The 24033-nt window shown below is 41.8% G+C and overlaps 1 protein-coding gene across 15 annotated transcripts in view; it reads right to left on the bottom strand.

The window, feature by feature from the left end:
• Positions 1-24033, bottom strand: part of MYT1L (myelin transcription factor 1 like) — a 383199-nt gene that overhangs the window by 15818 nt on the left and 343348 nt on the right. For all 15 annotated transcript variants that reach the window (XM_032791093.2, XM_032791090.2, XM_032791100.2 and 12 more), the window contains 2 exons: positions 14509-14592; positions 12408-12629 (listed from right to left, as the gene is read on the bottom strand). In XM_032791093.2, coding sequence (XP_032646984.1) covers positions 12408-12629; positions 14509-14592 — 306 coding nt within the window. The remainder of the gene's footprint in view (positions 1-12407; positions 12630-14508; positions 14593-24033) is intronic.

Here is a 24033-nt window from a genome sequence, read left to right as displayed (position 1 = left end):
CTCAAGTCAATAGCAGTTTTACCACTGAATTTCATCATGTATTTTTTAAAAAGTGTTCCTAAGTGTGGTACATTTAAAAGTGTGCCTACATTCCCCAAATGTTGAACTTTCTCTCATATTATGCTCATCCTCTAATCACACCACGCACAAGAATACATCATCACAATACATTCTAATTGCTCTATTCTGGCAAAGAATGTTGGGCCAGATTGTCCTCACACTCAGCAATTAACTGTGGCACAAAATTGTTCTCATTCTTAAAAATCCTGTCCTTAATATGGCACTCTGTAGTAGAATCGGCAGGAGGAAAAATATGTCTACTGTCATTATAAGTTGGAGTATTATGTTCCCATTTCTACCAGTCTTTAAAAGCAGAGGACATTCTGAAATGTTTCCAAAAATCAATTCTACATTATTTCAGCACAAACATATTCAAGATTTAATAACATATTTGAACTCTAGATTCCACATGCTACATATATGCTTCTGCATACTGTGAAATTTGCACTTTCTTCCCAAGGCTAGAGTGGATTTTCTCTACTGTTTTTTAATTGTTCACATGTCAAGCTTAAATGCAGAGTCAGAACCAATACAGCAGTTAATTTTTCTCCTAAATAACCTAGGTATGTGCAATATGGAAACAAATTCCAAGGGATATGGTAGCTTCTCCATCACTTGGAGTTTTTAAATAAAGGCTCGATTTCTTACTACAAGATATGCTCCAGTTCAACCACAAGTTATCAAGCTTGATCCAACAATCATTAGGTGAAGTTGTATGGCATGTGTCCTGCAGGAGGTCAAACTAGATGATTGTATTTGTTCCTTTTGATCTTAAAACCTATGACTTTCCAACACTGACGTTCACTCGTTAAAATATACTACTCTGAGTGGTCTGAATTATCACATCTACAAGGTTTTGAATTATTATTATTAAGCAGAACTGATAAAAAGAGGGACAAATTTTTCACAAAAAATTACAATTTTTAACCGCATTTTCCATCAATATATTCAAAATTGATTTTTGCCAGTTCTGTGAATGAAATGATATATAATAATAAACTATGGCTATTATTATCAGTGTGATCTAGTGGATAGGGCTCTAGGCTGGGAGGCAGGAAACCTAGGTTCTGTTTCCAACTCTGCCACTGACCTGCTGCATGACCTTAGACAAATCACTTTACTTCCCTTGCTCTCTCCTTGATTTGTTTTGTTTATTTAGAAGTAAACTTTTGAGGACAGACTCTCTTTTGTTATGTGTGTCACAGTTCCGGGTTGTCTCCTTTGTGGTCTCCTCCAGGGCACCGCTTTAGATCTCAGGACTCCAGCAATCACTGCTCTCCCTCACCCTCTAAATAGGGGATTTAGGCTTGCAGTCTCTACTACAATTCACTGTCATCATAACAGGTCTGACTTTAGTCCAGAACCTGCAGTCTGTTTGTTCCCAGGGACAATGACAGAGTGACCAGTCAGCCTTCATGAAGCCCAGTACATTTGTTTTAGGATAAAAGAATTATAAAGGACACAAATAATAAAACAAGATGCAATCTACAGGCATGCTAGGTGTCACCCATATTCCACATGGGAAGCCTGGTAGGTTCCAGTCCTTCAAACCCTTCCAGAAGGATTTTGCCCTCTTGGTTACAATCAAAATGAAGGTCCTGAATCAGTTTATGCTCACTCTTTATGGCAAAGCCCTTTCTTTGTCTCCTGGGCCCCTTGAACCCAGTCTGAATGAGTTTATGCAGTTCCTCCCAGGGCTTGGGACTTCTCCGGAGTTGTTTAACTGTCCCAGGATTTTCAGTAATCAGTTCCTGAAGTGAATTTGGTAACCTTGCCCCATGCACATGGCCACCAGGTTTGTATAGTTTTTGGGAGTGCCCAGAATGGATCCAAGCAGAGCCATCCCATCCATAGGACAGACCATGGCAACCGCTCTGTGCTCTTGGGGGTCCCGCACTTCAGGGGGACATGGGTCCAGGCCAGCCTAGGGGAGTTAGCGGGGGACCTGGCACTGGCAGCAGCAAGCGACCTGGCCCCAGCCTGCTCTGCTCAGCACCGCCTGCCCTACTGGCTCCAGGCATTGCTCAGGGGGGGAGGGCAGAAGCCAGAAAGAAGTGGTGCACGGCCTTGCAGGGAAGAAAGTGGAATGGGGCGGAGAAGGGAGTGGAACAGGGGTGGGAGAGAGGCGCAGGGGCTAGGGAGGGTGGGTGGGGCAGGGTTGGGGTGGGAAGAGGCAGGGCAGAGTGGAGCAGAGAGCAATATCAAGGTGGGCTGGGCTGGGGGGGCCGGTTCTCCATGCTGCCAGTGTCAGGTCCCCATACCCCAATGGCCTGCCCTGGATCCGCCATCCCCCTGAAGCCGCAGGGCCCACAAATCAGGGCCCAGGCGGTTGCCCCGGCTTCCATCCCAGAGGACAGACAGCTCTGCAAAATAAGCCCAAACATTGGTGGAGCTTGGCCCCATGTTCGAATTTGGTGGCCAACCATACTAAATCGCTGCCTATATGGCCCATGCAGCAGAAATACAAATCCCTGGTTGTACACCCTCGGTTCGGCGCTCCGACCCCTCAGGTCCGGGCGGGAGCCAGGCACTCCTTCTCAGAATGGGTGGCCACTCTAGCAGATGGGTCCACGCCGTAAACTGTACTTGGAGGGCAAGCAATAAGTCTTATGGGCCCTGCCCTTAGGTGGCGCGGCACCAACCAGTATCAGGCTTCGGGGCCCCGTGAGGCAGGGCAAGAGCGGTAACAAGCTTAGAGGCCCTGGCCCTAGGCGGCGGGACCAAACAGTTTCAGGCTCTGACCTTATGGGGCAGGCCAGAGCGGTAACAAAGTCAGGGAGCCCTGGCCCTTAGGCAGGGCGGAGCACCAAACAGTCGGGCCTCTGACCCTTTGGGCGGGCAGCTGTAACAAAGTTACATAGGCCCTGGCCACTTCAGGCAAAGGTCGGGCAAGCAAACAGTTCAGGCTCTGCCTCTGGTCGAGACAAGCATACAAGTCTAGAGGCCCCCTGGCCCTTCGGAGGCGGGCACCAAACAGTTCAGGGCTCGGCCCTCTTGAGAAGGAGGAAGCCGGCTAGCAAGTCTACGAGGCCCTGGCCCTCAGGCAGGGCAGAGGCAACCACAAACCCGTCGCACACATGCTCACAAGGCAGAATTCCTGGGGACAGGGGGATTTTACCTAGCCCACCGGGTACGGGTTGGCAGGGGGAAACGCAGGCCCACCCACTTCCTTGCGTTCCGGAGCCCGGACCTGGTAGCGGCCGGTCGCCCGCTAAGGCGGTCAGTGGGATCTGAACCGAAACACACTGGACAGGGTGCAGAGGAGCTCCCACCGAAACACTGATTAGTGGGTCAGTGGGGAATCCTGGCCGATACACACGGGGCTCAACTGAGCTCTGGGCCCTGGCTTTTATACTTCCTGTCCCGCCCCTTGACTTCCGGGGGGCGGGAACAGGCAGTACTGGCTCCGCCCACGGAGCTGCCTGCTCTGGCTCTTCCCCCTCAGGTGCAGCGGGGAGCCAGGGCGCCTCCTGGTCCATAAATAACATTTATAAAATTGATAGAATAATCTGAAAGATATTGCTTGTATCTGTTATATCTGGCACAATGTGTTTGTACAGTGTCTGGCACAGTGGGGCCTGACCTTGAGGAAGAACTGATTTTTGGGGAAGAACTGAAATAACAACAGTTTAATGCCTCTATGGATCAAAACCATGACAAGATTAAAGAGTGGCATAGAGAAATGTGCACAGAGAAGTTTGTGAGAGATACATCACTGGCACAACCAAGGGAATGGAGGATGACAGGATAAAACTTTAGGGTTCTGTACCATTTTAATTATCTTGAACCACTCTCTTTCTTTTAGCCCTTAGTTTAAGCTTTTACCCCTCAGTTTAAGCTTCTACCCCACGTCTATGGCAGGCTGAAGAGTCCAATTTTCAGCGAGGGTGAGGAATCTGATCCCCAGCAATCATACCATGATGGTGTTTATTTTGTGACGCCAGTAGAGAAGAGCCCACAGAAATCCAAATGTGGAAGTGGCCAGCCTGTTCCTCCTGCATTAAGGGATAGTCTCCTTTCCAGAGCACAGTCTCTTCTGGGCTGTCACTGCAGTGATGTTTGTGTTGCCATGCAAAAATCATCCTTTTGTGACAGAAATATTATCTCACAGTGTTGTGGTGTGCCAGCCATCAAGATGTTACCAACAGTGAATTAATTAAAAATTCTGGGTAACAGAGCATATTGCTCCTTTAAGACAGAGACCAGGTCTAGCACTATCTTGACCCTGGTTTTCGCCTGGGTTGGGACATTCTGGGAGTTGTAGTCTGGGAATTGTGGACTACCACAGCAAGGCATGCTGGGAAAGGGAGCTAATGTATATAAGCAGTTCTGATTCCTCATCACATGGAAAGACTAGGAAGAAGTAGGAGCTCCTATAAAGAACATGGCTGGACTTAAGATAGAGGGCAAAGAAGTTTGCAAGATATTGACACAAACCTGCTGTGGAGAAACTGCAACCTCAGAAATTAGTCTGAGGGAAGAATTTTGTTTTCTTTGGGCTTCTGTTGTGTATTTGACTGGTGAGCCTGTGCCCTGAGAAGTAGTTTAGCTTGCCAAGGGAGTAATTCATGGACAGATCCCAAGAGAACAGAATGTAAGGGGCTTTTTAGTTGATCACACATTATCCCAGGAAGTGGTGAAGGAAGTGGCTTTGGAGAAACAAATGCAGATAGTCTGAGGCTCAGCGGTAACAACTGATTCCAGTCCTGGAGCCTGAGGCCACAGCTCCCTGGTGGGAGGGAACCTCTATCATGATGACTTGTACACTGGCTCATAGAGTTGTAGACTCTAAGGTCAAAAGGGATTATCATGATCATCTAGTCTGACCTCCTGTACATTGCAGGCCACAATACCTCACCCATCCATTCCTGGAATAGACCCCTAACTTCTGGCTGAGTTACTGAAGTCCTCAAATCAGGTTTTAAAGATTTCATGATACAGAGAATCCACCATTTACACTAGTTTAAACATACAAGTGACCTGTGCCTCATGCTGCAGAGGAAGGTGAAACCACCACAACCAAAATATGGCGATCAGTTAGACCCTGAATATGTGAGCAAGACCCATCGGCCAGACACCTGGAAAAGAATCCTCTGTAATAACTCAGAGCTCTCCCCATCTAGCGTCCCATAACCAGATGTTGGAGATATTTGCTGCTGGAAGTCACAGATTGGCGACATGGCATTATTGGCAGTCTCATCGTTCCACTCCCTCCATAAACTTATCATGCTCAGTCTAGAAGCCAGTCAGATTTTCTTCCCCCATTGCTCCACTAGGAAGGCTGTTCCAGAACTTCATTTCTCTGGTGGTTGAAAACCTTCGCTTAATTTCAAGACTAAAGTTGTTGATGGCCAATTTATATCCATTTGTTCTTGGGTCCACCATGGTGCTCAACTTAAATAACTCCTCTCCCTCCCTGGTATGTATCCCTCTGATGAATTTATATAGAGCAATTCTATCTCCCCTCAGACTTCTTTTATTCGGCTCAACAAGCCAAGCTCTTTGCATCTCCTCTCATAAAGTACATTTCCATTCCTCAGATCATCCTGGGAGCCCTTCTCTGCACCTGTTCCAGTTTGAATTCATCTTTCTTAAATATGGGAGACAAGAATCGCACACAGTATTGCAGATGAGGTTTCACCAGTGCCTTTTATAATGATACTAACACTTCCCAGTCTCTACCGGAAATACTTAGCCTGATGCATCCTAGGATTGCATTAGCCTTTTTCACGGCTGTATCACATTGGCAGCTCATAGTCATCCTGTGACCAACCAATATACTCAGGTTTATCTCCTCCTCTGACACTTCCAACTGATATGGCCCCAGTTTATGGGAAAATTCTTGTTGTTAGTCCCTGGGATTGCTAGGGTTCAGAGTTCATGTGGCATTATAATGAATGGGGTAGTTGACACTTTTCTTTGCCCTACTATTTCCCTTTATCTCTCTGAGGAGCCAGACAAATGAGACAACACTGTATTCACTCAAAATCAGATTACCTCTGTCCCGATAAGGTCTAGACATTTAATTAAAAAAAAAAAGCCTACATTCTGCAGGAAATAATGGGGCCAACAGAAAAGTCCCGATCCCTGGCCCAGCTCTAATTTTAACTGCCCTATGCGTGTATCTTGTTGAAATGTTTACAATCATATAATGAACTGAGTTGGGAATCTTGGAAGCAGGAAGACCCCACTCTTTGCTGGTAAACACTCCACTTACTTCTGCCTGCACTACAGATGTGATTCACCTCCCCAAATGGGGATTACTAGCTGCTGCTCTAAGTTGGAAACAATCCGGGTAAGGCAGGTCACTCTGGAAGGTTAGCCCACGTACCGGGAAGAATTAGCATAATGCCAGTAGTGTGCTAAAGTGCAGAGGGTGGGCCAAGGGCAGAAATAAGATTATCAGGAAGAATGAAGCTGAGAAACTACTATGGAAATGGAAGGAGTTATTGGTTGCCAGAAGAAGAAAGAAAGGGAGAAAGCGAGGAGGAGGATGGAGTGAGGCAGGATTTCTGCCAGATTAAGGAGAGAATATAGGAATTTACTTGCCTCCACTCCTTCAGAAGACAGAAGAAAACATGAATAAAATTTGCTTCAGTGCTCAAACAATTAAAGCAGAATTTACCCTCAATGCCTCAAAAATCACCGACTTTTCTAAAAACAACCCCAACCAATAGAAATATTTTACCAGATTATTTAGTGGTTTCAACAGAATAATACATATCAACTCACATCAGATATATGGCCTTTATAATTCACTTCTCAGTGATAGGTCTTCCGCTACAAGTGGGATTAGCGTGTAATCATTTTAATGCTCTAGTGCCTTGTAAACCTTATGTTGGCTTTTACACAGACATACATAACTCAGGTTTGTTCATTGTAGTAAAGAACATCACCGTTTCTGTACAGTGCAAAGCAATCAAGGTTACCTTGGTTGCGGTTGCCATTATTCTCACATACATGAGAACCATCATGGGCAGGCAGTGCATTTGAGCATGTGGTGCAAGCAACTGACAGCCCTCAGGGACAGTGGATGCAAGAGTGGCCGCACTGGAGGAACAAAGGGAAACAGAAAGGTACATAAATGTTCAGGGACACAGTAGAGATGTCCTATCTCCTGTCCGACTGTCCCTGGGCTGTTAAGGAAGATGAAAGTCTCAAAACAGGAAAGCATCAATCTGGAGCAGAGGGAAATGATCCCATAATCAGAACCTACCTTCCAGATGATGGCATTGTATTCACTTGCACTGAGGATACCATTCCGGGGGCAATTATTAAGAAGAGACAGGTAATAATAGTAGAGGATTTGATTATTAGAAATATGGATAGTTGGGTTTGTGATAACTGGGAGAGCTTCATAGTGAATTGCTTGCCGAGTAGGAAAGCAGCAGATCTCTTGAGACATGTAAATAGCCTTCTATGTAGTGCTGAGGAGAAGCTAGTGGTGCTGGTACCAGTGAGACAGGGAAAGGGAGGAGAGAGGTCCTGGAGGCCAAATGTAGGTTGCTATGTAAGAGACTGAAGTCCAGGACCTCTATGGTAGCATTCCTATAATTACTATAAAGTGGGTATATAATTGGTTGAAAAACCATTCCCAGAGAGTAGTTATCAGTGGTTCACAGTCAAGCTGGAAGGGCATATCAAATGAGTATTTCAGGGATCAGTTCTAGGTCCGGTTCTGTTCAATATCTTCATCAATGATTTAGATAATGGCATAAAGAGTACACTTATAAAGTTTGCAGACGATACCAAGATGAGAGGAATTGCAAGTGCTTTGGAGGATAGGATTAAAATTCAAAATGATTTGGACAAACTGGAGAAATGGTCTAAAATAAATAGGATGAAATTCAGTAAGGACAAATGCAAAGTACTCCACTTAGAAATGAACACTCAGTTGCACACGCACAAAATGGGAAATGACTGCCTAGGAAGGAGCAACTGAATATTGACAAAATATACAAGTGCATCTGTACAAATGCTAGAAGTCTAAATGCTAAAATAGGTGAACTAGAGGGCCTGGTATTAAATGAGGATATTGATATAATAGGCATCACAGAAACATGGTGGAATGAGAATAATCAATGGGATATGGTAATACCACGGTATACAATATATAGGAATGATAGAGTAGGTTGCGCTGGTGGGGAAGTGGCACTATATGTGAAAGGCTCAAATAACGTAAAAATCTTACATGAAACAAATTGTACCATAGAACCTCTATGAATAGAAATTTCATGTTTAAATAAAAAGAGTATAGCAGTGAGAATATATTCCTGACCACCTGACCGGGGTGGTGACAGTGTCTGTTAAATTCCAAAGATATTAAGAGAGGTTACAAAAGCAGAAAGCATAATAATACTAGGTTTCAGAGTAGCAGTCGTGTTAGTCTGTATCCGCAAAAAGAACAGGAGTACTTGTGGCACCTTAGAGACTAACAAATTTATTTCAGCATAAGCTTTCGTGGGCTACAGCTCACTTCTTCGGATGCATAGAATGGAACACACAGACAGAAAATATTTATACATACAGAGAACATGAAAAGGTGGAAATATGCATACCAATAGGAAGAGTCTAATCAATTGAGATGAGCTATAATACTGGGTGATTTCAGCAATCCCCTTATTAACTGGGTTCATGTCACCTCAGGACACAATGTAGAGATAAAATATTCAGACACTGAAAATGACTGCTTCGTGGAGCAGCTAGTCCTGGAACCCCCAGACACAATTCTTGATTTAGTCCTAAGCGAAGCACAGGATCTGGTCCACGACATAACGATAGCTGAACTGCTTGGTAATAGTGACCATAATGCAATTCAATTTCACATCCTTGTAGGAGGCCAAACACCAGAAAAACCCTCCCCAGTAACATTTAACTTTAAAAAAGGGCCCTATACAAGAATGAAGATGCTTGCTAGAGGGAAATTAAAAGGAACTGTCACAAGGGTTAAATGCCTGTAAGCAGCATGGAAACTATTTAAAAATATCGTAATAGAAGCTCAGACTAAATGCATACCCCAAATCAGAAGACAATAAGATGACCAAAAGAATAACCATGGCTAAACAGCGTGCAATAGAGTCTGTCAGAGGCAAAAAGGCATACTTTAAAATTTGTAAGTCAAAACCTAGTGAGGATAATAGGAAGGTGCACACACACTGGTAGGATAAGGGTAAAAGTATAATAAGGCAGGCCAAGAATGAATTTGAGAAGCAACTTGCTAAAGATGCAAAAACTAACAGTAAGATATTTTGAAAGTAAATTAAAGGTTGGAACCCTGTCAAATAGGAAGTGGGGTCAGTAGGTGACCAAGGTGTTAAAGGAGCACCTATGGAAGATAAAACAACTGCAGAGAAGCTAAATGAATTCTTTGCATCGGACTTCACTGCAGAGGATGTGGGGGAGATAGCCTCATCAGAGCTGTCCTTCTAAGTATGGTCCCACATTGATGTATCAATGGAAGACGTTTCAGAACAAACTGATAAATTAAACAGTAATAAGTCACCAGGACCAGATGATATTCACCCAGGAGTACTAAAGGAACTGCAATAAGAAATTGCAGAACTACTAATGGTAATATGTATCCTATCACTCAAACAAGCCTCTTACCAGATGATACAGTGGTCAGACAGCTTTTTCAGATCAAAGCAATGTTTAATCTGAATAGCAGGAACAAAGCATAACACAAGAGACAAAGGACCGTAGCAATCTATATGCACATCTGTTTCACCCAAAGCTTACCATCTCCTAGAAGCTTTGGAAGACTCAGTTGCTTCAGACCCATGCCACAGGACCTGTCTATTTGTCTGTGTCAGTCTCCTCCTCACAAGCTGCCCTGAACAACTGCCTTGCCCTCCTTTAGAGAGTCATCTTTTAACCATTTCAGTTCTTTTGATCTGTCTGTTCTCAGCCTTAGCAAAACAGCTGTGTAACTTTGCCAGGGTCTGCAAATAGCATCTTCACAGCTAATAACTCAGATATTTGTTCCTTAACCTCCTGACTTATTTACCAAGGTATCTTATTTGGATTCATTGTTGTTAACTTCTTGCTAGTCTTCTGATAGCTCTTCTATTAATTAACCCTACCTGTATTTATGGTCCATATTCTAAATTAGTCAGACAATAAACATTTCCCAGGACCCTGTCACATTCAGGTTTCATAAATTAATACAGATCAGTCCCTTGTCCTTCACAGAGAGATAACAGTGGATGATGACCACTGCTCCTTCCCAGTGAATAAGACGGAGAATATCTTATTGCCCTTATATAATTCCACGGTATGCCCACGTCTTGAATAATGCATACAGATGTGGTCTCATCTCAAAAAAGATATACTGGCGCTAGAAAAGGTTCAGAGAAAGGCAACTAAAATAATTAAGGGGTTGAAACGGGTCCAATATGAGGAGACATTAAAGAGGCTAGGACTTTTCAGCTTGGAAAAGAAGAGACTAAGAGGGGATATGATAGATGGATATAAAATCATGAGTGGTGCGGAGAAAGTGAATAAGGAAAAGTTATTTACTTGTTCCCATAATATAAGAACTAGGGGACACCAAATGAAATTAATGGACAGCAGGTTTAAAACAAATAAAAGGAAGTTCTTCTTCACACAGCACACGTCAACCTTGGACCTCCTTGCCTTGAGGACGGTTGTGTAAGCTGGACTAAAACAGGTTTAAAAGAGAACTAGTAAATTCATAGAGGCTTAAGTCCATTAATGACTATTAGGCCAGAGATGGGTAAGAATGATGTTCTAAGCCTCTGTTTGTCAGACGGGTGGAGATGGATTGGCAGGAGAGAAGTCACTTGATCATTACTGTTTAAGTTTTGTTCCCTCTGGGAACCTGGCATTGGCCCACTGTCGGTACACAGGATACTGGGCTGGATGGACCTTTGGGTCTCACCTAGTTACCGCCATTCTTATGTTCTTATGTTGAAGCACACATGTTCACAGATCAAACCAGTCATTCCCCAAGCTGTTCCGTCAGTTTTGCCCATTACTACTGTGATGAATCCCCCATTGCACTTCTACATCATGTGAAGCCTTCTGTGACAGGATAGGAAGATGCTGGATTTCATTCCATGAGCCAAGCTCTGCCTGACTTATGCCCCGTGGGACGTCACTGTTCTCAATGACATTACAGGGTGTAGTATTCAGGGCTAATTATTTTCCCTCTGTGTTTAGCAATATTTTATAATTGGCATGAGCATTATCTCACAAGACTAATGTCAGGTAAGCACATATTTTTCAAATATCTTCCTTTCCAAAGAGGAAAATACATATAATTTGCTCAACTCTGATAGACTGTAAACAGCTTAGATAACCTCCTCCCTCTTAAAGAGATTTTTACACATACATGTTTCAAATGGGTGAATTCTGATTTAATGTATTTAGAACAAGACAGTCACAATGAAATTGAGGTGCTGAACACACAAAAGGGAAAGGACCCAAGGGCCCTTAAAATAGCATCTTTGCATGCACCTCTCTTACAATGTACTAGAGTAGCTAAGCTGCTCCCGAGTCCAGGTCTCTCTCAAGCTAGTCCACACCAATCCACAGTGCTGACATTGTCAGAGTGGAATGCCGTTTAAAATTAAGCTCTGTAGTAAAATCCTTTCACACCAGATTTGTGGGCTCTAGGGTCTCTGCCAACTTGTTCAAGAATCAAATTGTAAAAACACAGCACAGTGACCTATTTACATTTTGCTAAACAAAAGTTTACTTCATATGCCCTCACTGGTCTGGGACTGCACCCCAGAATGTGACAACAGCACCTCCATGAGGCAGGTAAACATACCATTTCACAGACGGATAAACGGAAACACAGAGAGGGTAAGGCCAATCTTTTGTTAGGCATCTCAGTCCATACACAGACACCTATATAAGTACCCTGATATTACAGAGGTGCTGAACATTTGTCTCTTCCTGAAGTCAATGGGAGCTGCAGATGCTCGACTCCTCTGCAAATCAGGCTGCTTAGACAGATGAATTTAGGTGCCTAGCTTTGGGCACCCAAGTTTGCAAAGGTAGGCCTAAGTAACTAAATAACAAGTCACACAGCAAGGCGTGGTAGATTTGGAGTTTTTATAATTTAACATTTATTTTTGGAAGTTCTTTCAATACACAAAAGGAATCATGATCTCCTCCTGAAAGACCTTATAGCTAAAAACAGAACTCAGGAATCTCGAATCCCTGTTTAAATCACTAGAAAGGTGGCTTCCCACAGAGAAAAAAAAAGACAAAATGAAATTAAAAGAAAAACACGCCATGGCAAGAGGTTGTACCGCAAATCAGGGTTATCTAACTTAAGGAGTACTTTTGAGGGGAAAATATAAACTGTAGTCACTCACCTACGATGAGTAAGAAAACTACCACTGACATGTCCCGAGCCATCACATCCTGGAGTTGGACATGACATACCTTCCGTCTTCACTGACTTCCAAGAGAACTGCGAGCCATTTAAGTACCCGTCCTTTTGCCGTTTGGCTGCTAGAGGGCACCCTGATGCACTGCGATGGGATGCATACTTTCCAGTTATATGACCCTGACCATCACAACCAGGAACTGGACATCTGGATAGCAGATAGATGAGATAAACTTTATTGTCTTGCCATCATATACCTGGTAGCCTCTACAACAAAGTCAAAATAAACCTGACATGAAAAGAAAAGAACAATCATGCTCTATGGACTTTAAAAAAATCACCAAAGATACCCCAATGGAATAGTCAAACATGTGAAGCTAGAAGAACTTTGTTAATCAGAAAAAGATTTGCAGTTCTCAGGCTGATAAAAAATAACCATTCTAATCAATGGCAAAGTCCCAGGCTTTCCATTTACACTGCATATTGGAGAGAAAATAGCAGGGTACATGTTTGAAATGAAGGTGTCTATTATGGTAAATCGCACATTGGGATCAAAGTGATAGTTACTGAGCTTCAGTGACTGAATAGTGAAATTTCAAAACTCTAAATTTTTACAATCCCACTTAGCATAGTTCTGTGTGCATTTTAAGAACGTGCATGAAATTTAAAGGTGACTTACTTTAAAATTATGGTAATGTTATAAACACTTAGATATCAGTCAAACCTTTGCCATAGTTAGTACTTCAAAGGGACATTGTCAGATTAAAAATCATGGATCAAAGCTTCAGAGATTATAAGCACCCACAGATCCTATGGGGGCAGATTGTGAAATGTGGTAAGCGCTCTCACCACTTACTGGCTATTATATCGCACAGGATTGGGCCCAGAGATATCAATGGAAAGAAGTTTTGGGTGCTCATCAGGTGCTCACTGTTGCTCAAGATCTCTCCCCATATATATTTGGCCCCATTTATTTTTAAGAAACAAATGTTGTTACTTGTGCTAGTAGTTTTAGTTTAGAGTATTAAACACTGAATATACTTTTCGGCATGTTGGTGCTTGATTAAATTTTACAATTTGTGTAGCTTGGACAGTAAGAGTAGTCAGTTTCATTGTCTGGTTATCCTACACTAAACCAAAGCTGCAATGTTTGGGGTCTGATCCTGAAACGTGCTGAGCAGCCTCCATACTGACTGATGTCAATGGGAGAGGAGGTCATTCCACATCTCACAAGGAGAAACGCAGGACTATAACAATGTTTAAAAGGGAACTGGATAAATTCATGGTGGCTAAGTCCATAAATGGCTATTAGCCAGGAAGGGTAAAGAATGGTGTCCCCAGCCTCTGTTCATCAGAAGATGGGGATGGATGGCAGGAGAGAGATCACTTGATCATTGCCTGTTAGCTTCACTCTCTCTGGGGCACCGGGCATTGGCCGCTGTCGGTAGACAGATACTGGGCTGGATGGACCTTTGGTCTGACCCAGTACGGCCGTTCTTATGTTCTTATGTTCTTATTAAAATTTTCAAACTTAGGTGCCTAAAATTAGGCACTTGCTTCCATTTGTAGGCACCCAAATCACTGGCCTCATTTTCAGAGGTGATTGTTCACAACTCCTGTTGACTTCTGAATCTCTTTAAATACTTTGTGCGTCAGATGTAGCTAGTCCATAGTGTTTATTCACTGTGTTAACAGAACAAGGCTATGAAGGGCTTGAAGTTTTTTTATTTTTTATTTTCACTTTAAAAAATACAGTTTTTCAAACTTTCCAAATACAAGGAATCAGGTCCTCAGCTGGGTAAATAAGCACGGCTCTTGACCTGAAGTCAAGTCATTGAAGTCAATGGATTTATATCAGTAGAGGATTCAGTCTTTACTAGTCAGAGAACAATTAAAATTTTTTAAGCAAACCACATACAACTGTTCCATTGATTTAAAAACAACTAACTGTGCTCTGCAGTTCAGCATATCTTTGTTCTTGAATTACTATGACAAATATGATAAAGTTCATATTTTTAAAAATCATGCTGTAGATACACCTGATCTTATAATACACATATATATAATTTGACTAGATTTGTACTTACCTAATTGGCTCTTGGTCTTCTTTGTCTTCCTTGCTTTGTGCTATCCTGATTCCACTTTTCTTTGCTCTTGGACAACCTGAGAGACTGAGTGAAAGAACAAGTTTTTAAAAGCAATTCCTCATTCCTGACTATAAGGGCTCTACAAAGTGACATGCTTTGCACATGAAATACTACAGGCTAGATAATACTGTCTTGTTTTCAACAGTTATAGCTCTGATGATTTAGAGAATTAAGACAGCTGGCAATAAAAAACCACAAGGGGGAGCCAAGTATCTAAGATTCTGACTGAAGGCTGGAACTTGGAGTACTTTGCACACCACACACACAGCCCCTAAGGAGAGAGAAAGCAACTTTTCAAATCTCTGTCTAATAATCCCTCCAGCTGACTCAGCAGAAGCAGTGATAGGCTTCAGAAGGAGTGGGATCCAGTGTTCTATGGATAGAAAGATAGCATGTTCTGTGGGTGCTTGAGATGGAAATAAGAATAAGAAGTAAAAGCAGAAAAGATCTCTATCTTTTAAGGGTGGAGTGGGAGAGTTAGAAGATCTTTTAGGGGATATATTAAGACAGTTAAATTTTCTAAAATTTTCCTGCAGAACATGCATTAAGGAATTTGTTAAAGAATCATGGATAATAATATTTCACAGACTACAAAGTTGTTCAATGACTTCCTAGAAAAATATAAGTAATGTAAGCAAGGGAAAATCTAATAAAGCTAACTAGCAAGCTAGGTAAAAGCACTTCGTATTAGGCACTGATAATGTATTCAGCACTATACAAGATGCAAAGACATATACCTTGTATCCAAAGACCTTCTAGTCTGAGTTCTTCTTTACTACATAAAGCATAGTTTATATAAACTCTTTTGCAAGCTTTTCAGCAACTAAGTTTGTAAAAATTGGGCACATTGGGCTAACCAGTCAGAGTTGAAGGAAAGTTACTTTTACTAGTTGCTATGTGTGTCAGTGACACAAATGTGTACATCTGAAAAAAACAATGCTTAATCTTTAACTCAAACATTATTTACACCTTCACATATGGATTTGGAAGCTGGAAATCCATCAAAGATATAGATAGATGTCTAATTGCCTTCAAAAGCAAGTGCCCCAGGAAAACACTAGGTATTAAATGATATGAACTTACAGCAAATGCCAGGATTTGTCAGAAAGTTCAACAACTCTTTATCTCCAGAAAAGAAGATGGAAATATCTGGGACATATGTTAAGAATGAAGCCAGAGTGTCTGCCATGGCAGGCATGCCACTGTGCAGGTGGAGGAACATGTAAAAAGGGCTGACCTCAGGAATCCCTCCATCAAACAGTATTTAGGGAGGCAAAATTGATGGGAATAAACAACATATAAGATATACAAAGACTGGCCCAGAGTAGACAGGGACAACGGAACCTTGTTTGTGCCCTAAGTGACACCTGATGGCAAGGGAGGACTCAGATGGCTTTTTTTAATGCTGGCCTCACATATTCTGCATCCATTTTTACCAACTACCAAAAATTTATTGGATACCCAGTTTTCCAGGGGATCTTCAAAGATTGGTGAGGGCACTCATCAGGCATCCATTTCTTGCTGACAACTGACATAATTACTACAAGCATCGCAACACACATACACCCAAACACCTGCCTTTGGTAATTAGGACTAGAACATTGGCCCTTCAGCTGCAAGGACAGAGGCCTCTAGCATGAGTTGAAGGAAATCTCCCTTGTCTAACACTAGTAGTAGGTCCCTTATTCACACTGTGGGGCAGCCACTAGAGTTCAACACAGTTGTACATAAAATCAGTACATTACCGATATTTAGTAACTCATCCAATCAGCTGTTAGCTGCTTGTTCTTTATGTGGAAATCATCACACTCTCTCTAAACTTCTGTTACAGGTGATTCTTTTAAATCCTTTTCTATACATGAAATCTCTTCTGGATGTCCTGCTGCCCCCTGGAATTCCTCACCTTTTGTCTCCTCTGACACAGTTTTCCATCACTATCAACAATCTCACTATGTTCTCTGTCCCACAGATATAATGCAGCAACTACTGACACTACAACACTAACATGTACGAATTATTTAGACAGATATTTAGGAGATCATTTAACAAGCTTAGGGTATGTTTAAACATTTATCTAGCTTGTTGTTCTTTAAATTACTCCTATATAATACCAATTCTAGCTCTTAAATAGCACTTTTCATGAGTAGATCTCAAAGTTTAGACATCTTACTCCGATGGTTACTCATTATCTGTCTGTTGGTGGGTAATGTGTCGCTTAAAATTAGAGCTGGTTGGGAATTTTCCATCAAGATCTTTTGAGAGAAAATGTAGTTTCCAATAGGAACCTGTTGATTTTGTTGACTTTTTGGGGGGAATTCCTCTTGGGAATATCAAATTAAAAAAAAAATTGGGGGTCGGGTCAACCCAAATTGAAAATTTTGGAGTTGTCGAATAAAATCAAAATGGTTTAGTTCTACATTAATATGGGTCTATCTGAGCAACAGGAAGACAGAAAGAGAATTCGTCACAAGGAGTTAAAGGGGTAGGTAAGGAAGGTATGGATATTACTATAAAGATAGTGCCATCTACAAGTCGAAGCACAAAGGGGGCATATGAATGTTTAGAATATCTGGCATGTAATTACCCTGCAATGCCAGCTACAAGAGTGCCATGCAAACACCTGTTCTCATCGTAAATAAGAAGCGGGCAGCATTATCTTCCGCACATGTAAATAAACTTGTTTGTCTTAGCAATTAGCTGAACAAGAAGTAGACTGTGTGGACTTGCACGTTTTAAAGTTTTACATTGTTTTGTATTTGAGTGCAGCTATGAGAAAAAATAATAATCCTACATTGTAAATTGCACTTTCACAATAACGAGATTGCACTACAGTACTTGTATGATGTGAATTGAAAAATAATATTCTGTTTTTTAGGGTGCAAATATTTGTAATGAAAAATAGTAATCTAAAGTGAGCACTGTACACTTTGTATCATGTGTTTTAATTGAAATCAATATATTTGAAAATATAGAAAAACATCCAAAAATATTTATAATACATTTAAATTGGTATTCTATTGTTGTTTAATAGTGCAATTAAAACTGCGATTAATTGTGACTATTGTTTTTAATTAAGTTAATTTGTTTTGCATTAATCGCTTGAGTTAACTGTGATTTACAGCCCTAATTTTTTTGCATCAGTCTTCGCTGCCGAGAATATGGAGAAATACAACCTTTGTGTGATGAATTGCGACAATCTGAATTCTGTGTGAGATTATGAGCCCTCTGTATGTATCTTTACCAAGCTGCAAACTCCATTTTGAACATGCATTACATTAGCTTGTCTATTGTCTGCTTGCTTCCACATTGGACTGGAATTCCAACAGTGGGTGGCAAAAGGTTAACAAAACACTTAAGTGCCTGATAACTGAAATGTAATGACTCTACATAAAAAAATAGACTCCAAAGGAGAATTGGTTTAGCAGGAGAGAGACCACCTAGCAACAAAGTCATCTGGTAGGACTTTGTGATCACCTGTTAAGGCTGACCTGAGAATCACCTAGTAGAGGAGACAGGAAGGTTATAAAAATCAGAAGCTGCTATTTTTGCTCTATTTTCAACCATTTGTCACCATTTTGAGATGAGGGAGGCTGCTATAGGAGCCAGATGAGGCAGAAGAGGGAGGACCCTGCCTATCTGAACAAAAATGGTTCCTGAAGATTCCCAAGGGAAGGATGAGCTCCCTGCCCTCTCAAAAATGATACTGTGGAACTAAAAGAGGTTTACAGAAGAGTGACAAAAATGCTCACTGGCCTGGAAACACACTCCTCTGAAGAGGGATTTACTTTAGAAAGAAGACAAGTAAAAGGGGACATGAAAATAGTATACAAAATACTGAATGATCTAAAGAAGGTAGACTGGGAATTTCTGTTCTCCCTGTCTCATAACACAAGAAGTAGAGGATATACAATTAAATTAAAAGGTGAGAAATTCAAAACTGATACAAGGAAATACTTTTTCACACATGTGATTAAACTGTGGAACTCATTGCCACTGGTATTAGTTGAGGCCAAGAATTTAACAAGATTAAAAAAAGAGACTGGATATTTATACTGATATCACGAATATCCAGCACTTTCATAACTAATGATAACAAAAATACTGTATGTGATATTAAACTTCTTGCTTCAGCGCTTAGCCAACCTCCAACCATTAGAGGGCAGGATGAACTAATGGGAAGGCAGATTATCCAACATCTGCTACTGTGGGGTCCTTACACCTTTCTCTGCAGCATCTGGTGCTGGCCACTGTCAGAAACAGGGCACAGGATTAGACAGATGATGGGTCTGATCCAGGTCTGGAAATTCCTGAGTTTCCCGTGGAATGGAAATTCTATTTTCAATTAGATATCCTTAAAAGGTTATGAGTAAAATCCTGGCTCCATTGAAGTCAATGGGAGTTTTGCTACTGTCTTCAATGGAGCCAGAATTTTCTAAAAATAAAGAAAAATTACTGACAAAAATCTGATTTTTTTTGTAAAAGTTTGCAGTTAGTTAAAAAGCTACTTTCCAGTCCCTTCCCTGCCCTCCCCGCCATATAGTTCAACAAGAATTTTTCTGCTAGCTTTAACAGCAGGTATCAAGAATGTCATTATAATTCTCATCAATTCCAGATGCCAATGAAGGGCCAAATTCTGCTCTTTGGTGTAAAGCTAGAGTTACTCCACTGACCTGAGTGGAGTAATTCTGTCTTTAGTACAATTCTAGCTGAGAGCAGAATTTTGCCAGAAGTTCGGGTTTAGTTCAGTTTGTTTTTTTCAGAATTATCTAGGTTGCCGGTTAAATGGTGTTATTATTTACTATGCGTTCTGCAGTACCCATGCTAAGGTGATGCCATTTTGCTGAGCACTATAGAAACATATGTCAAGTTCTTCCTACTTCTTGGCTTCTGTTTGCTGAAGAGAGACTACTATTTTCCTTTCCAAGAAAAGTTCTGAATGTTCCAACTTGTGTGGAAGAAGTAATCCATTAATGACACTGAGGCTGATTATGTGTGTGACAAATCCCGTCTCTTGTTTTATCTGAAAGCTAGACTGTTAGAAGAATTGCCTAGGAAAGCAAAATACTTTATACTAGATTTACAGCTGGGTGGGTTTGTGAAATTATTGTGTAGCTTTCATCACACAATCAGAATGAACCATTTAGGCCTTGAATCATGATTCAATGCCTTTTTTTGGCACTATGATATATGAGCAAATTTGAAGACCTTTCAGGTTCTTTAGTACCTTTTAAATACATAATTCTGGGTTTATGATTTATTTATTTTTCCTTTGAGAGGAGATTCATTAAGAAAACACGTGACAAACATGAGCCTTTGTTTTAATTTTTTATCCTATGACAACCAAATGCTTTTACAAAGTATACATATTTATTTCATTTTTTAATGTCAAACTAATGCCTCATAAAATACAACACAGGATGACAGGCCAAATTCAGCCCTGATGTATGCAGGTATAACTTCAATACCTTCAAGGGCACTGAATGGCTTCATTGACTAAAATGGAGTTGCACAGGGTTAAACCAGAGCTACATTTGTCTTCAAATTCAGGAATTTGTTATACAGCAGCTATCTGCAATACAAATGATACCCAGACCCGAAGAAGAGTTCTGTGTAACCTCAAAAGCTTGTCTCTCACCTAGAGAAGTTGGTCCACCAAAAGATTCTACTTCACCTACTTTGTCACCCATACATTCTGGGCAGTCAGTTAAGACAGCAGTATGTCATTGAAATGTTCTTTACAAAAAGGGTTTCAAATCATTGTAAAAAGTACAGTCTAAAGAGAAGTGTTACTTAATGAGATTTAAACAGGAGGAAAATAGCGCTAATTTTCAAGGAGAGAATTAGAAATACTGGTTATAGACATACTGAAAGTCCATGATATATAACAATTCTTACAGGTTATCAGTTCATTAATTCTTTCATTAATATACTTTCACTAGTCAGTAGTATGGGTCTTGGGCATTCATATGCTGTGATCTCAAAAATGAAGCAACTATGGGCTAGCTTGGTATGTAGATGAGAAACCTCAAATGAAAAGCGAGGTTGTTGTGGGAAATGGAGACTCAAAGGGTACGTTTATACTACTCGCCAGATCAGCAGGTAGTGTTCGATGTTTTGGGGATCGATTTATCGCGTCTCGTCTAGATGTGATAAATCAATTCCCGAATCGATGCCCGTACTCCCCCTGGGCAAGAGGAGTAAGCAGAGTCGACTGGGGAGCCGCAGCTTGTCGCCATGAGGTCAGCCAGGTATGTAGAACTAAGATACTTCGACTTCAGCTACGCAAATAGTGTAGCTGGAGTTGCATATTTTAGTTCAAACCCCTGCACTAGTGTAGCCCAAAAGTGTCTCCCTCTGAGTTCAATGCCAGCCCTCCAGCTTGGTGCTCAGGATATGGTGCTGGCAGTGCTTTCTTCCACAAGATGCAAAACCAAGGTCCTGGAGCCTGGTGGTCACTAAAGACCCCATGGTACTTTCCAAGAGTAGGTGTGTAAAACCTAATGACTGGACAAATTCCAGATCAAATAATTACATTACAGTATATTATTTTTTTGAGTCCCTTTGGGTGCTGGGACTCTACAAAAACGAAGGCAAATATTGTCAAATGCACCTATCTAATCCAAATTAGGAAAACAGAACAGGTCAGAAACACAAAGCACTGAATAAATCCCAGGAGCACTGTAAAGCACCTTTTTCCTTCCCTTCAGGTACGCCATACAGTATTGGATTACCTCCCACACATAGCATAAAATTCCAGATTAATCCCAGGACTCTTGTAAATGTGTCCAATTGTAAACCAAATGTAAACACTGAAGAACTGTGTGTAAAGGAGAGATTTAAGTGAAGGTGGCTGTTGGAAGTGCAAGGAAAGGGAAGTAGTTTCAAGACCCAGAGGCAGCAGGTATGAAGGCACTAAAATGGGGCCAGACTGGTCCACTGAATGCATAGCAGCTTGTCTGGTAAATGGATTGCATTTTATTTAGCCAGACCATTTGCCAGTTAACTCTCCTCTGCTTCTTCAAAGAGCCGATGGCTGCCTGCTGGTAGCAGAAAACTGGGATGGTTCTATCTCCAAACCAGAACAGTAGTGTCCCTTAAAAAAGTAGACCAGAATCATTAACACCCCAGCCCCGGCCCAGGACTTTGACTGTCTAGTCCTTGTTAAAGTGGGAAGGGAGGTGGTGGGCTGTGGCCTCAGCCCTTCCTCTGCACTGTCCACCAGGGCTGGTTCAGTGCAGATAGGGGAACAGGCTGCCCCATCTCAGTGGATTAACAGCCTGCACATTCCTCTGCATGCCAGGGAGGTCAAGGTGGGACTATGCCACCTAGACAGCTCTATTTCTAGATTTATTACTGATGGATGGTGTGTGGCCTCGTGCAACTCACCGTGTGTTTACCATGTTGCAAACAGAGTTGCCTAGACCAGCTAGGGCACAGGGACACTGCGCTATTACAGGCCCACACCTGTACGCTTTTTTCTCACTTATGCAACTTCCTAAACAATATTCTTCACTATTGGCGATGTTCAGTCAGGGCTTGAGGGCTGCTAACGGCCTACATTCAGTAGAATTACAGTGATTGAATGAGGAAGTGTGAGCGGCGGTAGAACAGGCACACAGGATGACTGCTGTTATAAAAATTGGGCCTACACATTTACCATTATTGCAATATTATTCAGCTGTGAAAAGTGAGTGAAAGTTTATAAAGTGTCACTATAACCTATAGCAACGAATGTTGATGGGAAAAGGTACTAAAGGGAGACAGAAAGATTGAATTAGTTAAAAAAAAAAAGGGTCTCCTGATATAACTCAAGGAACAGGTTGAGATCATGCTTGAGAAGTGTGGAACAAGAAATCAGTAATGAGAGGATGGACTATTCCAGCCATCACTTCCTTATGGGGTCCTAAGAAAAAAAAAAGACTTTGAGGAAAATGCCAACAGACTGTGATTTTGCCTGACTGAAACACGTGAGAAGGGTAATGAGTGAGCTTCACCATTATAGCTGCCACTTCCACCATCTTCTGAGACCCCAAACCTTCTTCATCCTAATCCTGAATTATATCTTGACCAGACCAGGCCAGAGAGACTAAGCAGGGCTGGCTCCAGGGGTTTTGCCTCCCCAAGCAGCAAAAAGAAAAAAAGAAAAAAGTCGCAATCACGATCTGCAGCTCTACCGCTGCTTCAGTCTTCAGCAGCAATTCAGCGGTTGGTCATTCGCTCCAAGAGGGACAGAGGGACCTGACGCCAAATTGCCGCCGAAGACCCAGACGTGCTGCCCCTCACCGTTGGCTGCCCCAAGCAGCTGCTTGCTTGGCTGGTGCCTGGAGCCGGCCCTGAGAGTAAGCTAGATTACATCGCCATATTCACCGGCTTTGGCTACATCCCAAATACCACCTTGGATGTGAGACTTTGTACTCCCCTCTCCCCATGTGTCTTTTTCCCTCTCTACTTTATTTCTTCTTTTTCCTATCTCTCTTCTTTTACATTCTGTCTAATAAATGTCTGGCTTAGCTGGCCACAACTACATATATTGCTCTTGGCCTGTGACCAGGGAGACAACTAAATGCAGTGCCCCAGACAGCCCTATGCTGGTACAAGTTTACCAGGTCTTAAAGTGGCTGATAAGACCATGTGCTGTGCCTGTGTTTTTCCAGCAGTGAGGTTGCAAGTGAGAGTCAACACCAGAGACAGACACTGCATTTTCTATCTTTGCTGTTCTTTTCTTTTTCCTTTTGTGTGTTTGTCTTATTTTGTCTTAAAGGAAACAGGATCGGACTTTAACAACAATAACAACAGCTCTAGCGCATCGGAACTAACTTCTATTTCCTTCAAAAGGACAGTTGCCTCCATCTCTAGTACCTCCTAAAAGATTGTTAAAAAAGGAGATTTTCCTTCTAAAAACTCTTTCCATCTAAAGTGAAAGGGAACAAGGATGCTGTTAAAATGAAAGCCTTATTTAATACTTTACATTTCAGATGCTTTAGCTGTTTTTCATTCTCTTCTGTATCTTTTATTAAAGGTTAAAACAATTTTTATTTATGTGTTTGTGTAACCCACACACCTTCTGGGTGTGGTGTTCTGTCCCATCTAGTGGCACTGAGACCACTTAAAGAGACAGATAAAATGAGTCTGTTCTACAGCCTGAGTTAACAGGCAGGTAGCTTTTAGCTCACATGGTAGAGGCTCGTGCACTAAGCTCCAAAGGTCCCCAGTTTGATTCCGCCCGCCAACAAGCAGGGTCTCTCGGCATTACATCTGTACTAAGTAGTCTTAGGTCTCTATACCAGTGGCTCTCAGTCAGGGGTTCACATACCCCTGGGGGTACTCAGAGGTCTTCTAGGGGGTTGTCACAACTAGATAGGTAAGGTAAGGGTTAAGTTTCTTTTACCTGGAAAGGGTAACCAAACACCTGACCAGGGGACCAATCAGAGAACTGGATTGTTTAAAGTCAGGGGCGGGAATTTG

The sequence above is a fragment of the Chelonoidis abingdonii genome, chromosome 3 (genome assembly GCF_003597395.2).
Source record: "Chelonoidis abingdonii isolate Lonesome George chromosome 3, CheloAbing_2.0, whole genome shotgun sequence".
Lineage (NCBI taxonomy): Eukaryota > Metazoa > Chordata > Testudines > Testudinidae > Chelonoidis > Chelonoidis abingdonii.
This window is presented reverse-complemented; position numbering and strand designations above follow the sequence as displayed.